Source organism: Heteronotia binoei, chromosome 5, assembly GCF_032191835.1.
Source record: "Heteronotia binoei isolate CCM8104 ecotype False Entrance Well chromosome 5, APGP_CSIRO_Hbin_v1, whole genome shotgun sequence".
NCBI lineage: Eukaryota > Metazoa > Chordata > Lepidosauria > Squamata > Gekkonidae > Heteronotia > Heteronotia binoei.
In genome coordinates this window covers 15,898,540-15,924,863 of record NC_083227.1, presented here as the reverse complement: position 1 = coordinate 15,924,863, position 26,324 = coordinate 15,898,540, and the positions used below count along the sequence as shown (strand labels likewise).

The 26,324-nt window shown below is 45.3% G+C and overlaps 1 protein-coding gene across 1 annotated transcript in view; it reads left to right on the top strand.

Moving 5' to 3' along the window:
* Window positions 1–26,324, top strand: part of LOC132571749 (zinc finger protein 850-like) — a 77,213-nt gene that overhangs the window by 27,097 nt on the left and 23,792 nt on the right. Inside the window, exon 9 of the mRNA XM_060238544.1 lies at window positions 2,298–2,310. Within this exon, the coding sequence (XP_060094527.1) occupies window positions 2,298–2,310 (13 nt within the window). The remainder of the gene's footprint in view (window positions 1–2,297; window positions 2,311–26,324) is intronic.

Below are 26,324 nucleotides of genomic sequence, written 5' to 3'. Positions count from 1 at the left end.
TGACTCTCGGTAAAATAAAGCTGGGCGTAGCAAGGCAGACATTGTGCAGAAGTTTGGGCAGAAAGGAACTCTGCGCATGCTCAGTGTTTTGGGTCCTCATGATAACTGAAAGTATTTGCACAGAGGGGGGAAAAACTGTATTAAGAAATGCCCAAAGTCTAGCCATGATTCCTTTCCCACACATATATTAAACAAGCAAGTGAAACTTCCATTGAAGCCTTTATCTTACAAGAAGTCAAAGTAAACTTGATGCGGCAGTTCTCTGATCACTTGTGGGGAGTTTTTATGAGTAAAATCTCAAAAAGGTTGTTAGGGGCTAAGAAAACTCCAGAAAAGAGAAGTCTGAGTAATCACTGAGAGTCGAGCATGAGCCAGCGTTACGTGCTGTTGGACTATGACTGGGGAGGCCTGGGTTCGAATCCTTACTCAGCCAAGAAGCTCGCTGGTGATCCTTGGGCCAGTCCCTCTTTCTCAGCCTAGCCTACCTCACAGGGTTGATGTGAGGATAAGGAGGAAAGGGGTCAGATGTATGCCGTGCTGAGCTACTTGGAAGATTTTTTTTCAAAAGAAAGCAACGTATTAAGAGTTTTTGCGCTTTTTTTAGTTTAGAAATAAGATGTGGTTGAGGTTTTACGAAGACGGTGTTTAGAGAGTGAAAATAGCAACCAATTTTTTTAAAAGCTGCTCCCTTCCCATCTCACCACACTGAGGCCCACGTTTATTCAGTGGAATCGATGGGAAGTGGAAAGGTGACACTACTTTGCACGACGCGTAATTAACTTACCGAATTCACAACTGAGTAGTGGTTTTAAAAAGGGAGCTGCTCAAATTCTAGAGCTGGCTGTGGCGATGGTTCATAGCCATGGTTGCTAAATGGAACCTCTGTATTCTAGAGCAGTATACCTGTGTGGTTAGGTTCAGGTGGGTAGCTGTGTTGGTCGGAAGCCACAGAAAAAGTCTTGAGACCAGTGGAACTAACAAGGTTTTATTTTAGATATACGTGTGCAAGCTCACTTCTTCAGAGCCACTGGAAAAATTCATACCTGTGAACATATATGAACATATGAAGCTGCCTTATACTGAATCAGACACTTGGTCCATCAAAGTCAGTATTGTCTTCTCAGACTGGCAGCGGCTCTCCAGGGTCTCAAGCTGAGGTTTTTCACACCTCTTTGCCTGGACCCTTTTTTGGAGATGCCAGGGATTGAACCTGGGACCTTCTGCTTCCCAAGCAGATGCTCTACCACTGAGCCACTGTCCCTCCCCCTACCGTCCCTGTGGCTATTGGATGTTGAGGATGAAGGAGGATGAGAGGAACCACCCCCCTTCATCCTGCCTCCCTGGTAATCTTTAGCAAAACTGGGCTCCACACACAGCTATACAGAACACAGGAAAATAGACTTCTCATTCAAGTAAATGTCTTCATAGAATCATAGAGTTGGAGAGGACCTCCAGGGCCATCTAGTCCAACCCCCTGCACAATGCAGGAAACTCACTAATACCTCCCCCTAAATTCACAGGAGCCCCACGGCACAGAGTGGTAAAGCCGCAGTACTGCAGTCCGAGCTCTCTGCTTATGACCTGAGTTCGATCCCAGCAGAAGCTGAGATCAGGTAGCCGGCTCAAGGTTGACTCAGCCTTCCATCCTTCCGAGGTCAGTAAAATGAGTACCCAGCTTGCGGAAAGTGTGGATGACTGGGGAAGGCAGTGACAAACCACCACATAAAAAGTCTGCCGTGAAAACGTCGTGATGCGACGTCACCCCAGAGTCAGAAACTACTTGTGCTTACACAGGGGACTACCTTTACCTTTTTAAATTTACAGGATCTTCTTATTTTTGAGAATTCTTTTATCACTAGTAGGGTTTATATAGGATTTATAGTCTTATATCACTAGTAGGGTTTATATCTTATATGAACATATAAAGCTGCCTTATACTGAATCAGACCCTTGGTCCATCAAAGTCAGTATTGTCTTCTCAGACTGGCAGCGGCTCTCCAGGGTCTCAAGCTGAGGTTTTTCACACCTCTTTGCCTGGACCCTTTTTTGGAGATGCCAGGGATTGAACCTGGGACCTTCTGCTTCCCAAGCAGATGTTCTACCACTGAGCCACCGTCCCTCCCCCTAATATGCAATGTAACAAAACTGCAGGATCTTCTTATTTTTGAGAATTCTTTTATCACTAGTAGGGTTTATATCTTATATGCAATGCAACAAAACTATTTGAAATGTTCTATTCGTATATCTCACATATATCTCCAACAGTAACAAAAGTTCTCAAATCATGTTCCCGACAGTAACAAAGTACTGGTAAGTTTCTCAATCCACATCTCCTTCGACAAAAGTCCTTCAAACAGAATGCTCAGAAAATCGTTAACAAGAAGAAGAAGAAGATATTGGATTTATATCCCGCCCTCCACTCCGAAGAGTCTCAGAGCGGCTCACAATCTCCTTTACCTTCCTCCCCCACAACAGACACCCTATGAGGTGGGTGGAGCTGGAGAGGGCTCTCACAGCAGCTGCCCTTTCAAGGACAACCTCTGCCAGAGCTATGGCTGACCCAAGGCCATGCTAGCAGGTGCAAGAGGAGGAGTGGGGAATCAAACCCGGTTCTCCCAGATAAGAGTCTGCACACTTAACCACTACACCAAACTGGCTCTCCAAAACAAGACAAAACAACTCTGGAAGACGATGAAACTCTTAGAAAAACACTGAGGTCTCTTTCTCCTGAGGTCCCTTGCCCGACGATTGTTTCCAATGGAAGTAAGGTCTTTTTTGAGGGCTGGGATTTCTTCCTCACCAATAATTTTATACGGAGCAGTAAAGCCTTCCGTGGTTACAAGAGTGGCCAACCCGACCTACAGTTTGAAAATCTGGCAAGCCACTGTTACTTACCAGTACTTTGTTACTTTTGGAGAATTATGATTTGAGTACTTTGTTATTGTTGGAGATACATGATACATGAATAGAACATTTCAAATAGTTTTGTATTAAATTGCATTTAAGATATAAACCCTATTAGTGCTATAGGACATTTATTTGAATATTTCCTGTGTTCTGTATAGCTGTCCCTTGTAATCACCCCAGGATACAGCTGAGCAGCTTATTGCTAACTGGTAAAATAAAGCAAGGCCTTTCTGATGCAATCTTGCATTTTATTTTTGGTGCTTTTATTTGGTTAATAGTTAGACGGATTATGTCGGTATGTTAGCACAACGTATCTGCTTTGCTTGGTACTAAGGCTTTGCGTAGGGAGTATTTTAGCTCACAGTTTGCTCTAAAGGGGGATCAAATTTTCCCTGTGCAACATAGGCACCGCGCGGATCTCTGCCTTACAAATTTACCTGGCCAGATATTGAGGTTTTTACATAATAAAAATATCGAAAACGCCTTTTCCAAAATAAGTCTTGTGTTGTTTTTCCAAGAAAAGAGACTAGGCTCATAAATTGTGTGTTAACCCATCTCAACCATCACCAGTGGTCTGACCTAGCCTCAGATCGCGAAGCATGGAGGCACACCATCCACCAGGCTGTCTCTTCCTTTGAGAACACACGCATAGCTGGTCTTGAGGACAAAAGGAGATTGAGGAAGAATCGCACTGCTACAGGACCAACCCTAAATCAGACTTTTCCCTGCAGCCACTGTGGCCGGACCTGCCTGTCCCACATTGGTCTTGTCAGCCACCAGCGAGCCTGCAGCAAACGTGGACTATTGCACCCTTCTTAAATCTTCGTTCGCGAAGCCAAGCCGAGAGAGAGAGAACCCATCTCTCCAAGTTAAGGGTGGTGTTAATGGAGGAGAGGGTCCGTGTGTGTCTAAGTACTTATAAGGAAGTACTTCTTCACCCAAAGGATGATTAACAGGAGGTGGTGGCGGCTACAAGCATAGCCAGCTTCAAGAGGGGGTTAGATAAAAATATGGAGCAGAGGTCCATCAGTGGCTATTAGCCACGGTGTGTGTGTGTATGTATGTGTGTGTGTTCTTATGTCCACACAAATTCTAAGTGTCTCCATATTGGAGACTATTTGCTGGGTTTCTTGACATTTGTCATTGCGGATAGCTTTCAGACACTCTTGCTCCCAGCTCCTGTATGAGTATGTGGAAATATATATTCACCTAACGCATGGGGTGTCGAACTCATTTGTTATGAGGGCCGGATCTGACAAATGAAACTTTGTTGGGCCGGGCCATTTAAGATTACGTAGCAGAGAGATAAACTTTATAAAGGACACAGACAAACACAATTAAAGATTTTTTTTAAAAAAAATCCTTAAAATAAAACATGCTTAAAACATTACCACTTGTTAGTCTTAAAGGGGGTTTTTTTGTATCTCTCCCATGGGATCCAGGGAACTGGACAAAGGAAGCTCTGGCTCTTTCTTTGCTTCCCCAGGGAACCAGGATGGGGAGAAGCCTAAGTTAATAGAAGGAAGAGAGGCTTGGCTCAGTAGCTCTGCTGTGCGATTGAGACAGCCTGGCAAAGCCAGCTATCCCTCCCCCCAAGAGAGGAGCCACAGCCAATGGAGAAAATAGAGACTTTGTAGCTCTTGTGCAATTGAGCAAGTCTTGCAAAGCAAACTGTTATGCAGAAGGAAGCAAGAGAGAGGGAGAAGGAAACAGACTACAGCCAGTTGTTTGGGGGCCTGATAGGAGCCCTCTGAGGGCTTGATTCAGCCCCTGGGCCACATGTCTGCCACCCCTGACTTAACCCAATTGAACAGCAAGGGCATCCACTCCATCTTTTTCAGTTTTGGGAAGTGAATGGATGTATTTATTTATAACGGTCATAGACCAGCAAACAATTCATAAAAGCCCAGTTCATAACCATTAAAAGGCAATGTGATTATACAATTATAGCATATGATGATGCCATCTAAAATATACATAAAATATGAATCCAAAATTTAAAACTCAGAAGGTCTGAAATTAGTGTTAAAATCAAGGATAAAATAAAAACCCTATCTAGACCTCTTTGTTTCTTCCCTGATTCCATACACCATCCAGCCAAATTTAGTAACCCTCCTAGCTGGATTGCCAGTCCCCAGGTGGGGGCAGGGGATCTCCCAGTTTGGAGGTCCTCCCCTTGCTTCAGGGTCATCAGAAAGCCAGGGGGAGGGAACTATTCTCTGGGCACTCCATTATTTCCCGTGGAGACCGATTCCCATAGGGTGTAATGGAGAATTGATCCATGGGTATCTGGGGCTCGCGGGGGGGAATGACTGTTTTTTGAGGTAGAGGCACCAAATTTTCAGCATAGCATCTGGAGCCTCTCTTCAAAACACCCTTCAAGTTTCAAAAGGATTGGGCCAGGGGGTCCAACGCTAGGAGCCCCAAAAGAAGGTGCCCCTATCCTTCATTGTTTCCAATGGAGGGAAGGCTTTTTAAAGGTGCAGTCCCTTTAAATGTGACAGCCAGAACTTGCTTTGGAGTTCAGTTATGCTTGTCACAATCTTGCTCCTGGCTCCACTCCCGAAGTCTCCTGGCTCCAACCCCAAAGTCCCCAGATATTTCTTCAACTGGACCTGGCAACCTTACATACTCGCTCCCCCTGCCCCCACAGCAGCCTTTTCCTCTAGGAAAAACTGATCTCTGGACATCAGTTGTAACTTCAGATTTCCAGGCCCCGCCTAGAGGTTGACAACTAGAGAGAAATGAAGGCAGATTTGTGAAAGACAGCAAAAAGCAAAAATGGGGGTGGGGGGAGAATAGAGTGGAAAAGAGGAAAAATTAAGGAGAAGAAGAGGAACACATACTGTGAAATCTGTGCTTAACTTCCAGAGTAGTAGATATTGAATACTCCAAACAAACTGTTGAACATCTTCGTTCTGGCTGGGAGTCACTCTGCAGCAATTATCTGGTATTGTTTGCATATTCAGTGGGAGGGGTTTTCATTTTTCAGAGGGGGGGGATCTTTGTCAACTTTTTACTCAAGCAAAACCAGCCTGCAGTTTTGTTGAGGTACACTGCCTCTGGGTTTGGAGGCTCTACCTTCCCTCCCCAAAGTCCCTCTCTTTCCTCTTGTGGCTGGCCCAGGAAATCTGTGAACCATCTTTGAAGAGTCCCAAATGAACACCTCCCCCCCATTAGATAAAAGCCCTTAAACAAGGCATTAAGAGCCTTAGCAAAGAAAAGAGGGTAATCGGGTCGTTTTGTAGACCCCTGGGGCTCGTCCAGTGATTGTTATGCAGCTGTACCTACTATTCAATGGACAAGGTGGGAAGGAGGTGGTGGAACTGTCAGAAAGGTTCAGGAGCTGTGCTCCTGTGAGCTCCAGCTGAATCTGAGACCTGGGAGTAATTCTAGAGGTCTGCAGCCAATTCTAGAGGTTTGCAACCTTAGCAAAGAGAAAAGGGGTAATTCTAGAGGTCCCACAACCAATTATAGAGGTTTGGAACCTCAGCAAAGACAAAAGGAGTAATTCTAGAGGTTTGCAACCATAGCAAAGAGAAGAGGGGTAATTCTAGAGGTCTTTTTGCAACCAATTCTAGAGGTTTGCAACCTTAGCAAAGACAAGAAGGGGTAATTCTAGAAGTTTGCAACCTTAGCAAAGAGAAGAGGGGTAATTCTAGAGGTTTTTTTGCAACCAATTCTAGAGGTTTGCAACCTTAGCAAAGACAAGAAGGGGTAATTCTAGAAGTTTGTAACCTTAGCAAAGAGAAGAGGGGTAATTCTAGAGGCCCTTCTGCAGCCAATTCTAGAGGTTTGGAACCTTAGCAAAGACAAAAGGGTTAATTCTAGAGGTTTGCAACCATAGCAAAGAGAAGAGGGGTAATTCTAGAGGTCTTTCTGCAACCAATTCTAGAGGTTTGCAACCTTAGCAAAGACAAGAAGGGGTGATTCTAGAGAGGCTTGCAGCCAATCCTGGAGGTTTGCAACCTTAGCAAAGACATAAAGGGTGTGGCCAAGGCCGCTTAAGGCACCTGTGAGTGATCAGCCGTGAAGCTTCACAACGTTTTCGCGGCAGACTTTTTACAAGGTGGTTTGCCATTGCCTTCCCCAGTCCTACACTTTCCCCCCACCAAGCTGGGTACTCATTTGCCCTACCTCGGGAGGCTGAGTCAACCTGGAGCCGGCTACTTGAACCAGCTTCCGCCAGGATCGAACTCAGGTCATGAGCAGAGGGCCCCGACTGCAGTTCTGCAGTCTCTGCTCCAGATGTTTATCCAATCTCCTCTTGAAGCTGTCCATGCTTGTAGCTCCCACCATTTCCTGCAGCAGTGAATTCCACGTGTTAATGGCTCTTTGGGTAACAAGATCTTTTATCTGTTCTAAGCCTGCTGCTCCTTAATTGCATGGAGTGCCTTGAAGGAATCACGTCCACATGCAATTGCGCTGAAGCGTGGGCCACTCAAAGCTCTTTGGAAGAAGAGTGGGATAACTAGACATAAGCATCTATAAGCACAGGGGAGGCCACGCTATGACTCAGGAGCCACATATGGCTCTTTCACACATATTGTGTGGCTCTCAAAGTCCTCACTGCCTTGTCAGCCAGCCTGGAGAAGGCATTTGTCTTGAAAGCATTTCTCCAAGCCAAACCAACTGGCAGCTTGGAGAATGCATTTAAAGTTAAAAGTTGCTTTATTTTCCTTCCTCTCTCCCCTCCTCCCTCATCTATTTGAACATATGAACATATGAAGCTGCCTTATACTGAATCAGACCCTTGGTCCATCAAAGTCAGTATTGTCTTCTCAGACTGGCAGCGGCTCTCCAAGGTCTCAAGCTGAGGTTTTTCACACCTATTTGCCTGGACCCTTTTTTGGAGATGCCAGGGATTGAACCTGGGACCTTCTGCTTCCCAAGCAGATGCTCTGCCACTGAGCCACAGTCCCTCCCTAAATTTGCCTGCCTTACTTTTTTCCTTCTCTCAAACATCTTGACTTCGCGTCTTGCGGCTCTCAAACATCTGGCGTTTATTCTCTGTGGCTCTTGCATTAAGCAAGTTTGGCCACCCCTGATATGAGCAATTCTGCCAAGCACATATTTTCTTTTGTCTTTAGAATGGCCACATTTCTCCTGAGCTTTGCAAAACGATTCTTCTGTTTCTAGAGCAGGGGTGGCCAAACTTGCCTAATTTAAGAACCACATAGAATAAACAGATGTTGGGAGGGTGGGAGGGAGATGGGGAGGGAGAGGTGGAAAGGAAGCAACTGGAAATGAATTCTCCAAGCTGCTGGCTTGGCTTGGAGAAGTCATTTAAAGAAAGTAATGCCTTCTCCAAGCCAGCCAATGGGGCTGTGAGGGCTTTTAGAATCACACAATAGGTGTGAAAGAGCCACAGTCTAGCTGACCCTGGTTTATATTAACATCAAGCGACGTAAGCAGAAGACATCTGCGCAAGTCTCAAAAGAGAAAAAGGCAGAAAAGGGCAACTAGAATGATTAAAGGTTTGGAACACTTTTCCTATGAACATAAGAACATAAGAGAAGCCATGTTGGATCAGGCCAACAGCCCATCCAGTCCAACACTCTGTGTCACACAGTGGCAAAAAAAATTTATATATACACACACACTGTGGCTAATAGCCACTGATGGACCTGTGCTCCATATTTTTATCTAAACCCCTCTTGAAGATGGCTATACTTGTGGCCGCCACCACCTCCTGTGGCAGTGAATTCCACATGTTAATCACCCTTTGGGTGAAGAAGTACTTCCTTTTATCCGTTTTAACCTGTCTGCTCAGCAATTTCATCGAATGCCCACGAGTTCTTGTATTGTAAGAAAGGGAGAAAAGTACTTCTTTCTCTACTTTCTCCATCCCATGCATTATCGTGTAAACCTCTATCATGTCACCCCACAGTCGACGTTTCTCCAAGCTAAAGAGTCCCAAGCGTTTCAACCTTTCTTCATAGGGAAAGTGCTCCAGCCCTTTAATCATTCTAGTTGCCCTTCTCTGGACTTTCTCCAATGCTATAATGTCCTTTTTGAGGTGCGGCGACCAGAACTGCACACAGTACTCCAAATGATTCCGCACCATGAAGAAAGGTTAAAACGCTTGGGGCTCTTTAGCTTGGAGAAACGTCGATTGAGTGGTGACATGATAGAGCTTTACAAGATTATGCATGGTATGGAGAAAGTAGAGAAAGAAGTACTTTTCTCCCTTTCTCACAATACAAGAACTCATGGGCATTCAATGAAATTGCTGAGAAGTCAGGTTAAAACGGATAAAAGGAGGTACTTCTTCACCCAAAGGGTGATTAACGTGTGGAATTCACTGCCACAGGAGGTGGCGGCGTCTACAAGCATAGACAGCTTCAAGAGGGGATTGGATAAAAATATGGAGCAGAGGTCCATCAGTGGCTATTAGCCACGGTATATATATATGTGAGTTTTGGACTGGATGGGCCATTGGCCTGATCCAACATGGCTTCTCTTCTGTTCTTCTGTGACACAGAGTGTTGGACTGGATGGGCCATTGGCCTGATCCAAGAGGGCTTCTCTTATGTTCTTATGTGACACAGCGTGTTGGACTGGATGGACCATTGCCTGATCCAACAGGGCTTCTCTTATGTTCTTCTGTGACACAGAGTGTTGGGCTGGATGGGCCATTGGCCTGATCCAACATGGCTTCTCTTATGTTCTTCTGTGACACAGAGTGTTGGACTGGATGGGCCATTGCCTGATCCAACAGGGTTTCTCTTATGTTCTTCTGTGACACAGCGTGTTGGGCTGGATGGGCCATTGGCCTGATCCAACATGGCTTCTCTTATGTTCTCATGTGACATAGAGTGTTGGAATGAAGGGGCCATTGCCTGATCCAACAGGGCTTCTGTTATGTTCTTATGTGACACAGAGTGTTGGACTAGATGGGCCATTGGCCTGATCCAATATGGCTTCTCTTCTGTTCTTATGTGACTCAGAGTGTTGGACTGGATGGGCCATTGGCCTGATCCAACAGGGCTGTTCTTCTGTGACACAGAGTGTTGGACTGGTTGGGCCATTGGCCTGATCCAACATAGCTTCTCTTATGTTCTTGTTTGTCACACTGTATAAAAAATTGATACTGACACCTATTTTCTCAGATCTTTGCCACCAAGGTCCCCTGTATTGCAATAACGTTCTGTCTGCTTCTGGAGTTGCTCTGTCGTGGCCTTCATTGGATGTTGGCACACCAGGCAATTTTTATTTATTTATTATTGTTTCGATTTTTCGGCTGCCCTTCCCTGCAAGCAGGGCTGAGGGTGGCTTACATCAGAATGAAACACAATTTTTAAAAAGGTAAAGGTAGTCCCCTGCACAAGCACCAGCCATTTTGGACTCTGGGGTGACATCGCATCATGGCGTTTTCACAGCAAACTTTTTACGGGGTGGTTTTCCGTTGCCTTCCCCCGTCATCTACACTTTTCCCCCTGCAAGCTGGAGTCTCGGTTTTACCGACCTCGGAAGGATGGAAGGCTGAGTCAACCAGGAGCCGGCTACCCGAACCCAGCTTCAGCCAGGATCAAACTCAGGTCGTGAGCGGAGCTTGGACTGCAGTACTGCAGCTTACCACTCTGTGCCACGAGGCTCTTGTGAGTCTAGGTTAAATTCAGTTAATCAGCATTAAAACACTATACAGCTCATACAAAAACAGATCCAAGGTTGCAAAGAATTTGAAATGGAATGGAAGCCCCTCCAGCGCCACTAATGCAGGGATGTCAAACACGTAACCCGGGGGCCGAATCAGGCCCCAAGAGGGCTTCTATCAGGCCCCCGAGCAACTGGCTCCTTGTCTGCTTCCTTCTTCCACTCACTTCCTTCTGCATCTCAGCTTGCTTTACAAGGCTTGCTCAATCGCACAGGAGCTACAGAGCAAACTCTTGATTTTCTCCATTGGGTATAATGGAAAATTGATCTCCCGCCTGGTCCCCTGGGGAAAGAAGGAAAGAGCTAAAGCTTCCTTTGCCCAGTCCCCTGGATCCTGTGGGAGAAATACAAAGGAAGCAACTTTCAGACCAACAAGTGCTAATGTTTTAAGCATTTTAAAAAATCTTTAGTCATGTTTGTCTGTGTCCTTTTAAAAGTTTATATCTCTGTTACCTAATCTTAAATAGGTACACGCATGGCCTGGCCCAACAGAGCCTAGCCTGGCCTGACAATGTTCCATTTATGTCAAATCCGGCCCTCATAACAAATGAGTTGGACACCCCTGTACTAATGGGCACGTAATCGGGGCGGGGGGGAGATTCGCAATAGACCTATTTGGGTAACATGATGGGCACTTTCCACTCCCACCATTGCTGCACCCCTCTTTCCCCTCCATCTGCTTCTGTAGGGTCCCCTGTCTCCCAAGTGTAGCTATAACCTTTGCCTGCAGGAATTCTGCAGGGCTAAATTAGGAACAGAATTTGCAAGTAGGGCTGCTGAGTCCAATTCAAGAAATATCTGGGGACTTTGGGGCTGGAGCCAGGAGACTTCAGGGGGTGGAGCCAGGAGAAAGGTTGTGACAAGCACAGCTGAGTTCTGGCCATCACATTTAAAGGGACCACACATCTTTTAAATGCCTTCCTTCCAAAGAGTGAAGGATAGAGGCGCCTTCTTTTTGAGCTCATAGATTCAGACCCCGCCCCCCCCTCTATATTTTTTGAAACTTGGAGGGTATTTTGGGAATTGGATAATATGTTGAACATTTGGTGCCTCTACCTCAAAAAATATGACAACCCCCCCCCCCGAGCCCCAGATACCTGCAGATCAATTTTCCATTATACCCTATGGGAATCGGTCTCCATAGGGAATAATGGAGTGCCCAGCAGACATCCCCCCCCACCCCTGCTTTCTGATGACCCTGAAGCGGAGGGAGGGCCTCCAAACGGGGGGATCTCCTGCCCCCACCTGGGGATTAGCAACCCTACTTGCAAGACAATGCAAGTTAATGGATTTCTGTAAGTCAAAAACCCTCCAACAAACAGAAGGATGCAAGATTGATAGAACTAGACATATTGGTAAAACAGAACAGAAACTTGATTAATGTCTTTGAATTCAGTTAAGCAGTTGGGTATTGCTTGATAGAACTTAGTGGTAAGCAAAGTGCAACTTTTCTGAAGTCCTCTTGCAGAAAGGAAGAAACCACGCATCATAAAAACCAGGATTTCGTCTTTAGCTTGAGAAACACAGCACTTGCTATATCACTATCATTCCAATAATAATAATAATAATTACTATTATTTATTGCATTTCTATACTGCCCATAGCCAAAGCTCTCTGGATGGTTTACAACAATACAAAACAGTCAAATACAATAAATGGGAATTAATATCAAATATTTAAAAAAATTGAAACAGTAAAAACAGCAAGAACAGTTAACAGCACCACCTCACTCATTACGCTGGGCCCCTGAAAGTCCAAAAAAGATCTTTGAAGGCCTCTGGGAAGAGAGCTGTCTTGGCCTGGCATCTGAAGGATGGCAAGTCTGGTGTGAGGTGGGCTTGAGCTGGGATGTTGTTCCGAAGACAGGGGGCCACCACTGAAAAGGCCCTCCCCCTAGTTGCCACCCAGAGGTTGAGCACAGTGTATGGATAGATTGAGGCCAGGGAAGGCGATCCAACAGATATTGTGGTTCCAAGTTGTGCAGGGCTTTATAGGTTAAAACCGGCATTATATAAAACTTGCTCTATATCTATTGATTTTAGGATTTGGCCCTCCTATTTGCAAGCACTTAACCTTTTAAGTTCATAACTCATATTTCTTAAGTTTTTGTTCCCCTTCCTTTTTTGTTTGTTGCCATTCCCAAACAGCTTGCATCACTTTTAATGAAGTCAACAAGTCCCAAAGTGTGTGGATAAGTCCTCTACAGCAGGGGTGGCCAAACTGTGGTTCAGGAGCCACATGTGGCTCTTTCGCACATGTTGTGTGGCTCTCAAAGCCCCCACCACTCCCATTGGCAAGGTTTGAGAAGGCATTTGTCCCTTTAAATCACCTCTCCAAGCCAAGCCAGCTGGTGGCTTGCAAGAATGCATTTAAAGTTGCTTTCTTTCTACCTCCCTTTGCCCTCCCCCATCTATTCCTTCCTTCCTTCCTTCCTGCAGCTCTCAAACATCTGATGTTCATGTATTGTGGCTCTCAAACATCTAATGTTTATTCTGCGTGGCTTTTGCGTTAAGCAAGTTTGGCCACCCCCTGCTCTATAGGAAAGGAGATCTCTTTTTTCCACTTTAACATTATTGTAAACTTGAGCTACTGGAAAGATAACCTCAAAGTCATGTCCCCCAACAATATTTTCTAAATAGCCTAAGACAGGGGTGGCCAACGGTAGTTCTCCAGATGTTTTTGCCCACAACTCCCATCAGCCCCAGCCAAACAGGCCAATGGCTGGGGCTGATGGGAGTTGTAGGCAAAAAACATCTGGAGAACTACCGTTGGCCACCCCTGGCCTAAGATATAAAAGAGTCTCATTAACCCTTGCAATTAATTCAGGTGGGTAGTCATGTTGGTCTGAAGCAACCAAAATCTGAGCCCAGTCAGTGGCACCTTTAAGACCAACAAAGTTTAATTCTGGGTATAAACTTCCATAGTTGTGCACATTTCTTTTTCAGAGGATTAATGTACTTGGATGGTTCAGCACCAATAAGCTTTTCATTCCTCTTCCTTTCAGCATCTTTCAAAGTTTACAGAGCTAACATTACAACATACTCTCATTTATAAATCTAAAAATGAAATTAAATCAAATTACATCTAAAATTAAATTAAATAAGATTGCCCTTCGCACCCAGGATACTTAATGGGTTTAGTACATGGACATCGCACAGCGATTCCAACTTAATTGTTGTTTCAGCCCAGTTATCATAAACTAACAAAACACCAGACCCCAACTTGTGGAGAGCCAGTTTGGTGTAGTGGTTAAGTGTGCGGACTCTTATCTGGGAGAATTGGGTTTGATTCCCCATTCCTCCACTTGCACCTGCTGGCATGGCCTTGGGTCAGTCATAGCTCTGGCAGAGGTTGTCCTTGAAAGGGCAGCTGCTGTGACAGCCCTCTCCAGCCCCACCCACCTCACAGGGTGTCTGTTGTGGGGGAGGAAGGTAAAGGAGATTGTGAGCTGCTCTGAGACTCTTCGGAGTGGAGGGCGGGATATAAATCCAATATCATCATCTTCTTAATCTGCTAAAAAACATTTCCATGACTCTGCATACTCACTGCCCACCTTCTCTATATTTAGGACTGCTGGCCATTCCATACTTCTGTCTGATGAAGCACCTGGAAGCTTACATTCTGAATAAAACTGCATTGGTCTTAAAGGTGCAATTTGACTCTTGCTTTATAATAAGCTCACTTCACATTACTTACTTCCTTTGCATTAGACACTGGTGAAAAGATATGGAACATCTAGGCATTATCCTAGGCAAAGTTACTCCACTTTAATCCCATTAAATTCCTGCGTTGAATGGAGTATCTCTGAGATCAGTCTTTAGTGATTAAACAAATCTCATTCCCCATCAATATTTCCTCCACACTCTGAACATTAAACTTATTTTTCTCTTGGGTGTATTCTTTGATGGGGTTAAAGACCATGGCATCAGTTGTAGTTCTTCTCATATTATGAACAGTTAAATGGCTCCTCCTCTGATGGGAAGTAAGGTTTGACCTCCGACTAAAGGTCCTTCCACACTCCAGGCATTTATGTGGTTTCTCCCCTGTGTGGATTCTTTGATGTGACCTCAGGCCTGAGCTCTGGCTGAAAGCCTTCCCACATTCCAGGCATTTATACGGTTTCTCTCCTGTGTGGATTCTTTGGTGTGCAGTCAGATTTGTCTTTTTGTGGAAGCTTTTCCCACAGTCTGAGCAGTGGAATGGCTTCTCCCCTGTGTGAATTTTTTGATGAGCTGCAAGGCAGTCATTCCGAACAAAGCTTTTCCCACATGCTGAACATTTAAATGGTTTTTCACCTGTGTGGATTCTTTGATGACATGTTAGGTGAGAATTCTGATTGAAGCGTTTCCCGCATTCCAAGCAAATATAGGGTTTCTCCCCAGTGTGGATTCTTTGATGGTTAGTAAGGCTTGACTTCACTGTGAAGCCCTTTCCACATTCTGTGCAGACATGGGGCTTTTCTCCCCTGTGTCTTCTCTGATGGGAAATAAGGCATTCATTCCAACTGAAGCTCTTTCCACATTCAGAGCAAACATACGGTTTTTCTCCTGTGTGGATCCTTCGATGACTTATTAGACTCGACTTCATCACGAAACACTTCCCACACTCTGAGCAAGTATGGGGTTTCTCTCCTGTGTGGATTTTTTGATGGTTAATGAGGCTTGACTTTAACATGAAGCTCTTTCCACAATCTGGGCAAGCATAGGGTTTTTCCCCTGTGTGTGTTCTTTGATGGTTCATTAGATTTGACTTTGCCATGAAGCCCTTCCCACATTCTGAACAAGTATAGGGTTTCTCCCCCGTGTGCATCCTTTGATGTACAATTAAGCCAATCCTCTGACAGAAGCTTTTTGCACAGTTGTTGCATTTAAATGGCTTCTCCCTCGTGTGTGTGTGTTGGTGTGAAATGAGGTGATGGCTCCAGCTGAAGCTCTTTTCACACTGCAAGCATTTGTGTGGTTTCTTACCAGTGTGTGTTTTTTGGTGGGAAGTCAGGTTAGAACTCTGGCTGAAGCTTTTCCCACATTCCAAGCATTTGTATGGCTTCTCCCCTGTATGGATTCTTTGATGAGAAGTGAGGTCAGTACTCTGATTGAAGCACTTCCCACACTCCAGGCATTTGTATGGTTTCTCACCTGTATGGATTCTTTGATGGGAAATAAGATTGTGATGCCACGTGAAGCTTTTCCCACAAAGCATGCATTTAAAAGGCTTCTCTCCTGTGTGTATTTTTTGATGGGACATAAGATTGTGGCTCCATGCAAAGTTCTTTCCACACTGCAAACATTTAAAGGGCTTCTCCCCTGTGTGGATTCTTTGATGGGAAATAAGGCTAGAGCTCTGACTGAATCTCTTCCCACACTGTAAGCACTTATAGGGTTTCTCCCCTGTGTGGGTCCTTTGGTGCATCATTAGATTTGATCTCTGGTGGTAGCTTTTCCCACACAGTGAACATTTGTGTGCTTTTCCCTGTGTGCAGACTCTTAGATGGGAAGTAAGTATTATATTACTTTTGAAGCCCCTTCTAGATACTAAGCATTCATATGGCTTCTTTCCTGTACCTTTTATCCTATGAGCATTTGTATTTAGTTTACATCTGAAGCTTTCCCCACCAACAGTGCTCTTCTTTTCTTGTCCTTTGTTTATTCTCACTTGGATGTGGATTTGACCGGTCTGGTTAACAGTGGATTCATTCTCTCTCTTCTTCTTTCCTTCAGTTTCTTCCCCCTGCTCTCTCCCTTTTCGATATCTGGTTCTTTCCAATGACAGGCCTTGCATTCCTTTCTGATATTCACTCTCCCACTTGACCTCTATTAGAATAAAAACAAAAAAGGTATAGAGTTCCTTCAAATTCAGGAAAACACTGATCAACTTTGGTTTGAATAACAGGATAGAGTTTTAGGGTATGAAGATCCTACCACCATTAAAAAGTCTCTACTGGTTATCCTTAACTGATGATCCATGCTGAAAAAAATGGGGTTTGGCCTAATCCTCTAGCTTCTTTAGGTGGCAGAGAGGTGCCTGAGGACGGCATAAGTGCAGGAGTGAGGCAGCACCCAGATGCGCATGTTTGAACACGCAATTTAAATCCAGCTGTGGGGAGTTCCTGTCTCAGCCCATAAAGGCCATCTGTATTCAGCCGGGAATGCCCCATATCGTGGGAGGACTGTGGACTAATCTGAATTCAGAACCAAAAGGTTTAAGAAATAAGAATTAAGGGGCCGAATAATTGGGCGTCTCTACAGAAAGCATGTCCAAGAGCCCCGTGGCGCAGAGTGGTAAAGCTGCAGAACTGCAGTCTGAACTCTGCTTACGACTTGAGTTTGATCCCAACGGAAGCTGGTTTGGGTAGCCGGTTCGAGGTTGACTCGCCATCCATCCTTCCAAGGTCGGTAAAATGAGTACCCAGCTTGCTGGGGGGAAAGTGTAGATGACTAGGGAAGGCAATGGCAAACCACCCCATAAAAAGTCTGCCGTGAAAACACTGTGAAAGCAACATCACCCCAGAGTCAGAAACGACTGGTGCTTGCACAGGGGACTACCTTTTTTCTTTTTCTTTTTTTACAGAAAGCATAAGCAAATATACAAAAAACCCCATGTATTTATTACAATAAGGCAGAGGTGGCCAATGGTAGCTCACCAGATGTTTGTTGCCTACAACTCCCATCAGCCCCAGCCATTGGCCATGCAGGCTTGGGCTGATGGGAGTTGTAGGCAAAAAACATCTGGAGAGCTACCGTTGGCCACCCCTGCAATGTTATAGGCTCAAATAACAGTCTCAAATCATATATAAATCTCAAGCATAGACCATGTTGAATCCTAACCGTATGCATTTCAGCTAAATAGCCTTCTTCAGTGGTTAAGCATAATTCATTGCACATTAGCTCCAGACATTGCTATCATAATTCAATATGAAAAATCTGAAAATTGGACCAAATATAAATTATTTTATGATCAATATTTGTAACTCAAGGCAGAGATGATTAAGAGGTATCAGTTTAGAATAACGTGCTCCCTGATTAGATACACGTGTCTTAAATGGTAATCCAACTGTGTACTTTCCTTTCCTGGGCCAAGGGAAAATTCTTCACATGCAGTATGGACCCAATAGAACAGTATGAACCCAATAGACCCAAAAGAAAGGTGTGGAACCTTTTTTCTGCCAAGGGCCATATGGATATTTATAACATCATTCACGGGCCATAAAAAATTATCAACTTTAAAAAAACCTGCTCTGCTGAAGGAGAATGATTCAGGCCAGCAAAATTAACGCAAATAATTGTTTTTCTATTTGAAATCATGTGGAGAGAGCCTAATCTGGCGCACACACACACACACACATACTTGGCCCGCCGCCCTAGGCAAATGCATAGATCCAGGGCTTTTTAATAGAAAAAGCCCAGCAGCAACTCAGTAGCATATTAGACCACATCCCCTAATATTAGCATATTAGGTCATACATTCATTAGCGTATTAGGCCACACCACCTGGGATAATCAAGTGCAAACTGAAGTGTAACTTTTCCAGGCCCTGCAGCAATTCTGGCCGGCCGGCCAGGCCCAAGGGAGTCTGATGCACAGTACATTTGGGCTCAATGATTCCTGCCTGGCCCTGGGGAGGCTGCTGCACAGCACGGCTGGGCCCCACGATCCTTGCTGGCCAACCAGGTCCCAGGGAGGCTGCCACATGGCTCGGTTCGGTCCAGCAATCCCTGAGAGCCACACCAAGTGACCTTGAGGGCCATATATGACCCTCGGGATGGAGGTTCCCCACTCCTGCAATAGAATGAAACTGTATCATTTGGTCAGCCTGTGCAAAAAGAAACTCTTACCTAGAAAAGCCACATCCCAGTAGATCTCTTCCATGACTTCCACATATAGTGTCCTTTGGCTCAGATCCAGTAGAACCCACTCCTCCTCAGAGAAATACACAGCCACCTCCTTGAAGGAAACCACACCCTGAAAGGATGAAGATGCATGTCTGAAAAAAGTCTGCATGCACACAGAAGCTTATACTAAAACTTTGTTGGCCTTAAAGGTGCTACTGGATTCAAACTTTGTTTCGCCGCTTCAGACCAAAATGGCTACCCGCCTGAATTTGTCCTCATGAATAACCTAACAATGGTTCCCTTTCAAAGAAGAACTCAAAAGATATTGTTGAGGGGGAGTCAGCCCCTGTAGCATTCAAATCTTCCCAGGTGGCATTCGCCGCTTCAGACCAAAATGGCTACCCGCCTGAATTTGTCCTCACGAATAACCTAACAATTGTTCCCTTTCAAAGAAGAACTCAAAAGATATTGTTGAGGGTGAGTCGGCCCCTGTAGCATTCAAATCTTCCCAGGTGGCATTCACAGTTTTCCTTGAAGGCGGGGCTTTTTTAAAAGAAAAAGCCCAGCAGGAATTCATTTGCATATTAGGCCACAGCCCCTGACACCACCATTGTTTCACATAGGGCTTTTTTGCAGAAAAAGTCCAGCAGGAACTTCTGCATTCCTACTCAAAAAAGCCCTGCTTGTAGGAACCTTTGATAAACTGAGGGGGAGAAAGCACTAGGAGGAGAAGGAGGAGGAGGAGAGAAAGGAAAGGGGGAAGGAGAAGCAGAAGAAATTGGATTTATATCCCGCCCTATACTCTGAATCTCAGAGTTTCAGAGCAGCTCACAATCTCCTTTACCTTCCACCCCCCCCCCCCCCAACAACAGACACCCTGTGAGGTAGATGGGGCTAAGAGAGCTCTTACAGCAGCTGCCCTTTCAAGGACAGCTCCTATGAAAGCTGTGGCTGACCCGAGGCCATTCCAGCAGCTGTAAGTGGAGGAGTGCGGACTCAAACCTGGTTCTCCCAGATAAGAGTCCGCACACTTAACCACTACACCAAACTGGCTCTCTTTTTAGATCCCCTTTTAGGGCCAGGAAAAGTCACAGGAGTGTGTGTGTGGGGGAACCCTATAAGTCCTATTGAGTATCCCTCCCTCACCTGTTCCAACTGCGCAAAAGAGGTTTTCTCTCCATCACGAAGGAAAGGTGGCCTTGGATCGATCCCTGGAGTGTTTCTGTCACCTGTGGAGAACACAAAAGAGGTGGGAAGATCTTTCAGCTAGTTACATACAATACTCTAGATTTCTCTATGCCCCACTTGGTGTCATTTCTCAGATGTAACTCCTCCTCAAAAAAGATATTACAGCATTGGAAAAGTAGCAGAAAAGGGCAACTAAAATGATTAAGGGAATGGAACACTTTCCCTATGAAGAAAGTTTAAAGAGGTTTGGGCTGTTTAGCCTGGAGAAAGGATAACTGGGGGGTGACAGGTGCCCTTTTCTCCTACTAAAGACAGACTAGCACAGCTCCCCATCTCAATCTAGCAGACGAAGTGAAGCTTCTACCCCACAACAAATGATGTTAGTCCTTCAGGTGTTCCTGGACTCGTGGTCTTTTCTCCTGCTTCAGACAGACTAACCCGGCTTCCCATCTTGAACTATTACATTAGTGTGGTGAATACCTGAGCATCAGTGTGGTGTAGTGGTTAGAGCAGGGGTGTCAAATATGCAGTTTGGGGCCAAATCAGGCCCCCGGAGGGCTCCTATCAGACTCCCGAGCAACTGACTGTCATCTGCTTCCTTCTCCCTCTCTCTTGCTTCCTTCTGCATTATAGCTTGCTTTGCAAGGCTTGCTCAATTGCACAGGCACTACAGAGCAAAACCTCTATTTTTTCCATTGGCTAAGGCTCCTCCCTACGGGAAGAAGGGGGGAGGAATAGCTTGCTTTTTCAGGCTCTCTCAATTGCACAGCAGAGCTACTGAGCCAAGCCTCTCTTCCTTCTATTGGCTGAGGCTCCCTCCCCCAGTCCCCTGGGGAAGGAAGGAAAGAGCCACAGCTTCCTTTGCCCAGTTCCCTGGATCCCATGGGAGAGATACAAAGAAAGCATCTTTAAAACCAATGAGTGCTAATGTTTTAAGCATGTTTTAAGTTTTTTAATATATATATATATATATATATATATATATATGTGTGTGTGTGTGTGTGTGTGTGTGTGTGTGTGTGTGTCCTTTATAACATTTATATCTCTGCTACCTAATCTTAAATAGGTACACACATGGCCCCGGCCCAGCATGGCTCTGCCCAACAAGGTCTCATTTATGTCAGATCCGACCTTTATAACAAATGAATTCAACACCCCCAGTTAGAGTACTGGACTAGGATCTGGGAGATCCAGGTTCGAATCCCCCCACCTTCCAGGGAAGGCTGCTAGCTGACTTTGGCTTCAGGCACACCATCTCAGACAGACCTACCAAGTTGTTTTGAGGAGAGAATGGGAGAATGTTGTAAGGCACTCCCCCTGTGGAGAAAAGCGGAGCCTAAATAAACAATGTCTTAAACTCCAATAACCCATCCCATTTTTCTTATAGTTCAAGTTCTGTTTTATTTGGATATAAAATCAGTTCTGGGGAGTCAGCAATAATAAAAAAAAGAGAGAACACATGCAGTGTGACAAGCACAACACAATGAGCACAGATTAAGAGGAGGGACAGAAAAGATAATACCCTCCTCCAACACACAGGCAACAAAGTTCTTTCTTATATCCTTCAGCTGGGTTTGGGAAAATGCCAAATTTAACAGGTGATACAAAAAGAAGTAGAAGAAGAGAGAGTGGATTAATACTAACCAAAGGAGTCTCAGAGCGGCTTACAATCTCCTTTCCCTTCCCCTCCCCACAACAGACACCCCGTGAGGAAGGTGGGGCTGAGAGAGCTCTCCCAGAATGGCTCTTGAGCAGAACAGCCCTGAGAGAACTTGTGGCTGACCCAAGGTCACATCAGCAGGTGTATGTGGAGGAGTGGATCAGCAGGTGCAAGTGGAGGAGTGGGGAATCAAACCCGGTTCTCTCAGATAAAAGTCCGCACACTTAACCACTACACCAAACTGGCACAGGTTTGAGAGAAAGGGATAGAGGGAGGGGCAAAAGTTTGGGATGATGTGGGCATGGGAGAGAGGCTGGTGTCCTCGCCACCACACGTGTGCACGAATAACAGAGAGAAAGAAGGGCAGCCAATGAACTCCAGGCATGAAAGAAAGCCAACTGAAGGGTGGCCCCTTCCTCTGTACCCATTGCTGTGACTCCTGGGTCATCCTCCTGCTCGATCCCCTTTGACAGCAACCCAGCGTCCTTCTCTGCTTCGAGGAAATCACTGGCCTTTTCCAAGGGCCCCGGCACCTGAAACAGAAGGAGGGATCCAAGGCACAGACTAGAAAATAAACAGGCTTCAGTGGATCGTCCGGCCCTCATGAGTTCAACACCCCCGGGTTAGAGTACTGGACTAGGATCTGGGAGATCCAGGTTCGAATCCCCCCCACCTTCCAGGGAAGGCTGCTGGCTGACTTTGGCTTCAGGCACACCATCTCGGACAGACCTGTCTGACAAGACTAGAATCTGGTGGTTCCAGAGGGGCAACCGTTGTTAGTCTATCTGAGCAAAACAAGGCAGAATTCCAGCAGCACCTTAGAAATTGACATTTATTCCGTGAACAGCGGCGGACTGGCCAGGGTGTCAGCTTGCCTGATGGCAAGCGGGCCCCCTTAAACATTAGACCAGGGGTGGCCCCCCTTGTCTCCTGGCAACCAACATTTTTAGACCCAGTCCACCACTGTCCATGAAGATAGATTCAAGTGGGCAATCGTGTTGGTCTGAAGCAGTAGAACAAAGTCTGAGTCCAGTGGCACCTTTTAAGACCAACAGAATTTAATTCTGGGCACAAGTGTGCATGTACGCGAAAGCTTATAGCCAGAATTGTTGTTCTTAAAGGGGCTACTGGATTCAGTACAGGAAGTGAGTACAGTTCTTTGGCTGTAACCAGCAAACCAGATAGAACAGCTGCAGAAACCTTTATAGTTTCTTTATAGATTTCTGAGAAATCATTTCTTTAATGGGGTGACCAACGGTAGCCCGCCAGATGTTTTATGCCTACAACTCCCATCAGCCCCAGCCATTGGCCATGCTGGCTGGGGCTCATGGGAGTTGTAGACAAAAAACATCTGGAGAGCTACCGTTGGCCACCCCTGATTAAGTATGAAAAGGAAGAAGTAAAGAGATTGGATTTATATTCCACCCTTCACAACCCTAAGGAGTCCCTCAGAGTGGCTTACAGTTTTTCTTTCCGTTCCCCTCCACACAACAGACAACCGGTGAGATTGGTGGTGCTGAGAGAGCTCTGATAGAAACTGCTCCTGAGAGGAACAGCTCTGTGAGAACTTGCGACTGACTCAAGGTCACATCAGCAGGTGCATGTGGAGGAGTGGGGAATCAAACCCGGTTCTCCCAGATAAGTGTCCGCACACAGGGGTGGCACAAGGGATTTTGCTGGCCCAGGTCACCCCCACGCCTGTGCCCCCCCCCCATGAGGGTCGGAGAAAGGCCGCTGGGGTCCAGGCAGAAGAAAGTGTAGTTGTTAAGTGTGCAGACTCTTATCTGGGAGAACCGGGTTTCATTCCCCACTCCTCCGCTTGCACCTGCTGGAATGGCCTTGGGTAGCTCTCGTGGAAGTTGTCCTTGAAAGGGCAGCTGCTATGAGAGCCCTCTCAGCCCCACCCACCTCACAGGGTGTCTGTTGTGGGGGAGGAAGATATGGAAGATTGTAAGCTGCTATGAGTCTCTGATTCAGAGAGAAGGGCGAGGTATAAATCTGCAATTCTTCTTCTTCTTAGCCACTATACCAAACCGGCTCTCAAGTTAACCCTACCATTAGCGTGAAACAAATGCTAAAATTACCAAAGCACCCAGCATTGCTTTTAGCCAGTAATAGTTTTAAAAGCCAATCAGGTTCTGTGCAAGCACCAGTTGTTTCTGACTCTCGGGTGATGTCGCATCACGACATTTTCACGGCAGACTTTTTACAGGATGGTTTGCCATTGCCTTCCCCAGTCATCTATACTTCCCTCCCCAGCAAGCTGGGTACTCATTTTACCGACCTCGGAAGGATGGAAAGCTGAATCAACCTTAAGCCAGCTACCTGAACCCAGCTTCCGCCGGGATTGAACTTAGGCCATGAGCAGAGAGCTCGGACTGCAGTATTGCAGTTTTACCACTCTGTGCCATGGCTCTTTGAGATAATCAAAAAGCCCAAGTTACTCTCCAAAAAATCTCACCTATTTTTCTGCGACTTTTGTCCAGAGAAATCTGATTTCCCTGTCACAGAACTGCATATTTATAGAGAAATATCCATTCTTTATCCTATCTCTAAATCTTGCCTATCATAATCATGCGATAGAAAAACGTTTGAGCCCAGTTGCACCTTTAAAGATCAGCAAAGTTTTATTCTGGGCACCAGCTTTTGTGCTATTATTTAGAAGAAGAAGATAGAAGATATTGGATTTATATCCCGCCCTCCTCTCCAAAGAGTCTCAGAGCGGCTCACAATCTCCTTTACCTTCCTCCTTTAGATAACTGATTGGTTTATAACTAAATAAGGCATAAGCAACATGAGTGTTGATTAGCTAACACAGTGTGATATCTAGATACCTGATTGGTTCTTAACAAAATAAAGCACCATATGAGCTAATCTACAGGTACGTATGAGATACATGGGGTAAAGCAAAGTAAGAAGCCCAATCACAACATTTGGCCACTATTAAAGAAGAAGAAGACTGCAGATTTATACCCCGCCCTTCTCTCTGAATCAGAGACTCAGAGCGGTTTACAATCTCCTATATCTTCTCCCCCCACAACAAACACCCTGCAAGGTGCGTGGGGCTGAGAGAGCTCTCACAGCAGCTTCCCTTTCAAGTCCTGCGATAGCTATGACCAGGGGTTGTTTTGTAGAAAAATAGGTGGTGGAGCTCATCCAGGGATTGTTATGCAGCTGCACGTACTATTCAATGGACAAGGAGGTGGGACTCTCAGAAGGAGGAGGTGGGACTCTGAGAAAGGTTAAGGAGCTACGCTCCTGTGAGCTCCCACTGAATCCGAGGCCTGGCTATGGCTGACCCAAGGCCGTTCCAGCAGCTGTAAGTGCAGAAGTGGGGAAGCAAGCCCAGTTCTCCCAGATAAGAGCCCGCCCACAACTCCTACATCACTAGAGATGTAAAATTTCTGAAAATTTTGAAGCTCGGAAAAAAACCCAGGGTTTTTTGGAAAAAAACGGAAATTTTTGGAAAAATTGAAAAAAAAAATACCGCATTAGCACTTCATTTTTCTTTTCCAGATTGAAAGGCATTCTGTTACTTTAGGAACATAAAATATGACTATGGACAATTTTACTTGGCATGAAAGTATCGCAACTAGCATATTAAAAATATAGTGTATCCAAACAATTATTTCAAACAGAATTTACTTTTTAAATAATATTTATTTCAAATGCAGCAACAATCTCCTGAACTGTTTTGTTTACTAGTTTATGTGGAACAGACAAAAAAACCTTCACAAAACTATTTTTGAAAATCCAGAAGTAACAATTATTCATATTTCCTCTCCACAGTGTTCCGGACGGCGGTAAAGAAGAAACTGAGTGGGTTAGGCGCCTCCCCCTCGTCCAGGCATGCGCAGACGATGCCTCCTCCCCGGGACGAGAGGAAGGCGCGCTAAAATTAATGCTTCACGATTGCTTTGAATTCTCCGAGGTAGGGCTCGATCCTGGCGGATAACCCATATGTGGGACTGCACAGATGACCACTCGAAGATCATCAGTTACAGGTAAGAAGGTAATTTATTCATATTTCTTCTCCACAGTATTAAATAAAAATAAAAAAACTCATTCTCATAAAAAGAATTGAAGAGGCGGAAAGTGTATAGAAGGGAGTGTAGGACTAAGTTTCAATGAATGGGCTTGACCTAGGACTTGCTTGTCCTCAGTGCACAGAAATTAGAATAATCTGATACCATACATATTTTTTAGAAATGATTTGGAAAATATTTGAACACTTTGTCTTAAAATATTTTATTCATCGTGTTAAAATAAAACGTTCCGTAATCAATTTTTTTTCCTTTCCTTTTTTTCAATTTTTCCAGTTTTTCAGAAAAAAAACCCAAAAAAGGCTTCAGGGAAAAAAACGGGGAAAAACCCGGTTTTCTCTCTCAAATTTTTCCAGGTTTTTTCTGGGCCTTCACATCTCTTCACCGAACTGGCAAAACTACACAGAACAATCAATCTGCATTTTCCAGTAACTGGTTCAACTAACCATCCGATATGAAAGTCACTTGAAACAGAATTCACAAACAGATAAGAAGGCTCAGAGCTCTCTCCCTGGCCTGGATAGCCCCGTCAAGCCTGATCTCATTAGATCTCGGAAGCTAACTCTGACTCTGGCAAGTACGTGGATGGGAGACCTTCTTGGAATACCAGATGGCAGGGACAGGCTTCATTCAGCTACATGTGAATATCTCCCATGCCTCCAGTAGGGGTCAGTCACCGGAGGCTGCCATGACTTCCAGGTGCATGCACACGCACACACACAAAATACAGCCCCCTCCTACAAAAGAAGTGCTTGAGATCCCAATTTCAGCAAGAAAATGGCGAGTGATATCGTAGCCACAGATACAGCCTAACCAGACTGGCACTTTGGGCCGACCCAGAGACGCTTCAGGAGACGACCCAAAAAAACCCTCCACACGCAAACATCTGGTGGGCATCCCGATCCCGTACTCACCCTGACCTTGAGGCTTCTCCACCCGCCTCAAAAAGGCACTACAACAAAAGTGGTGCCTTTTCGCTGGGGCGCCTCCAAGGCGTCTTCCGGCCATCTGGAAGGCTCAGAAGTGCCTGAAGAGCACCCGG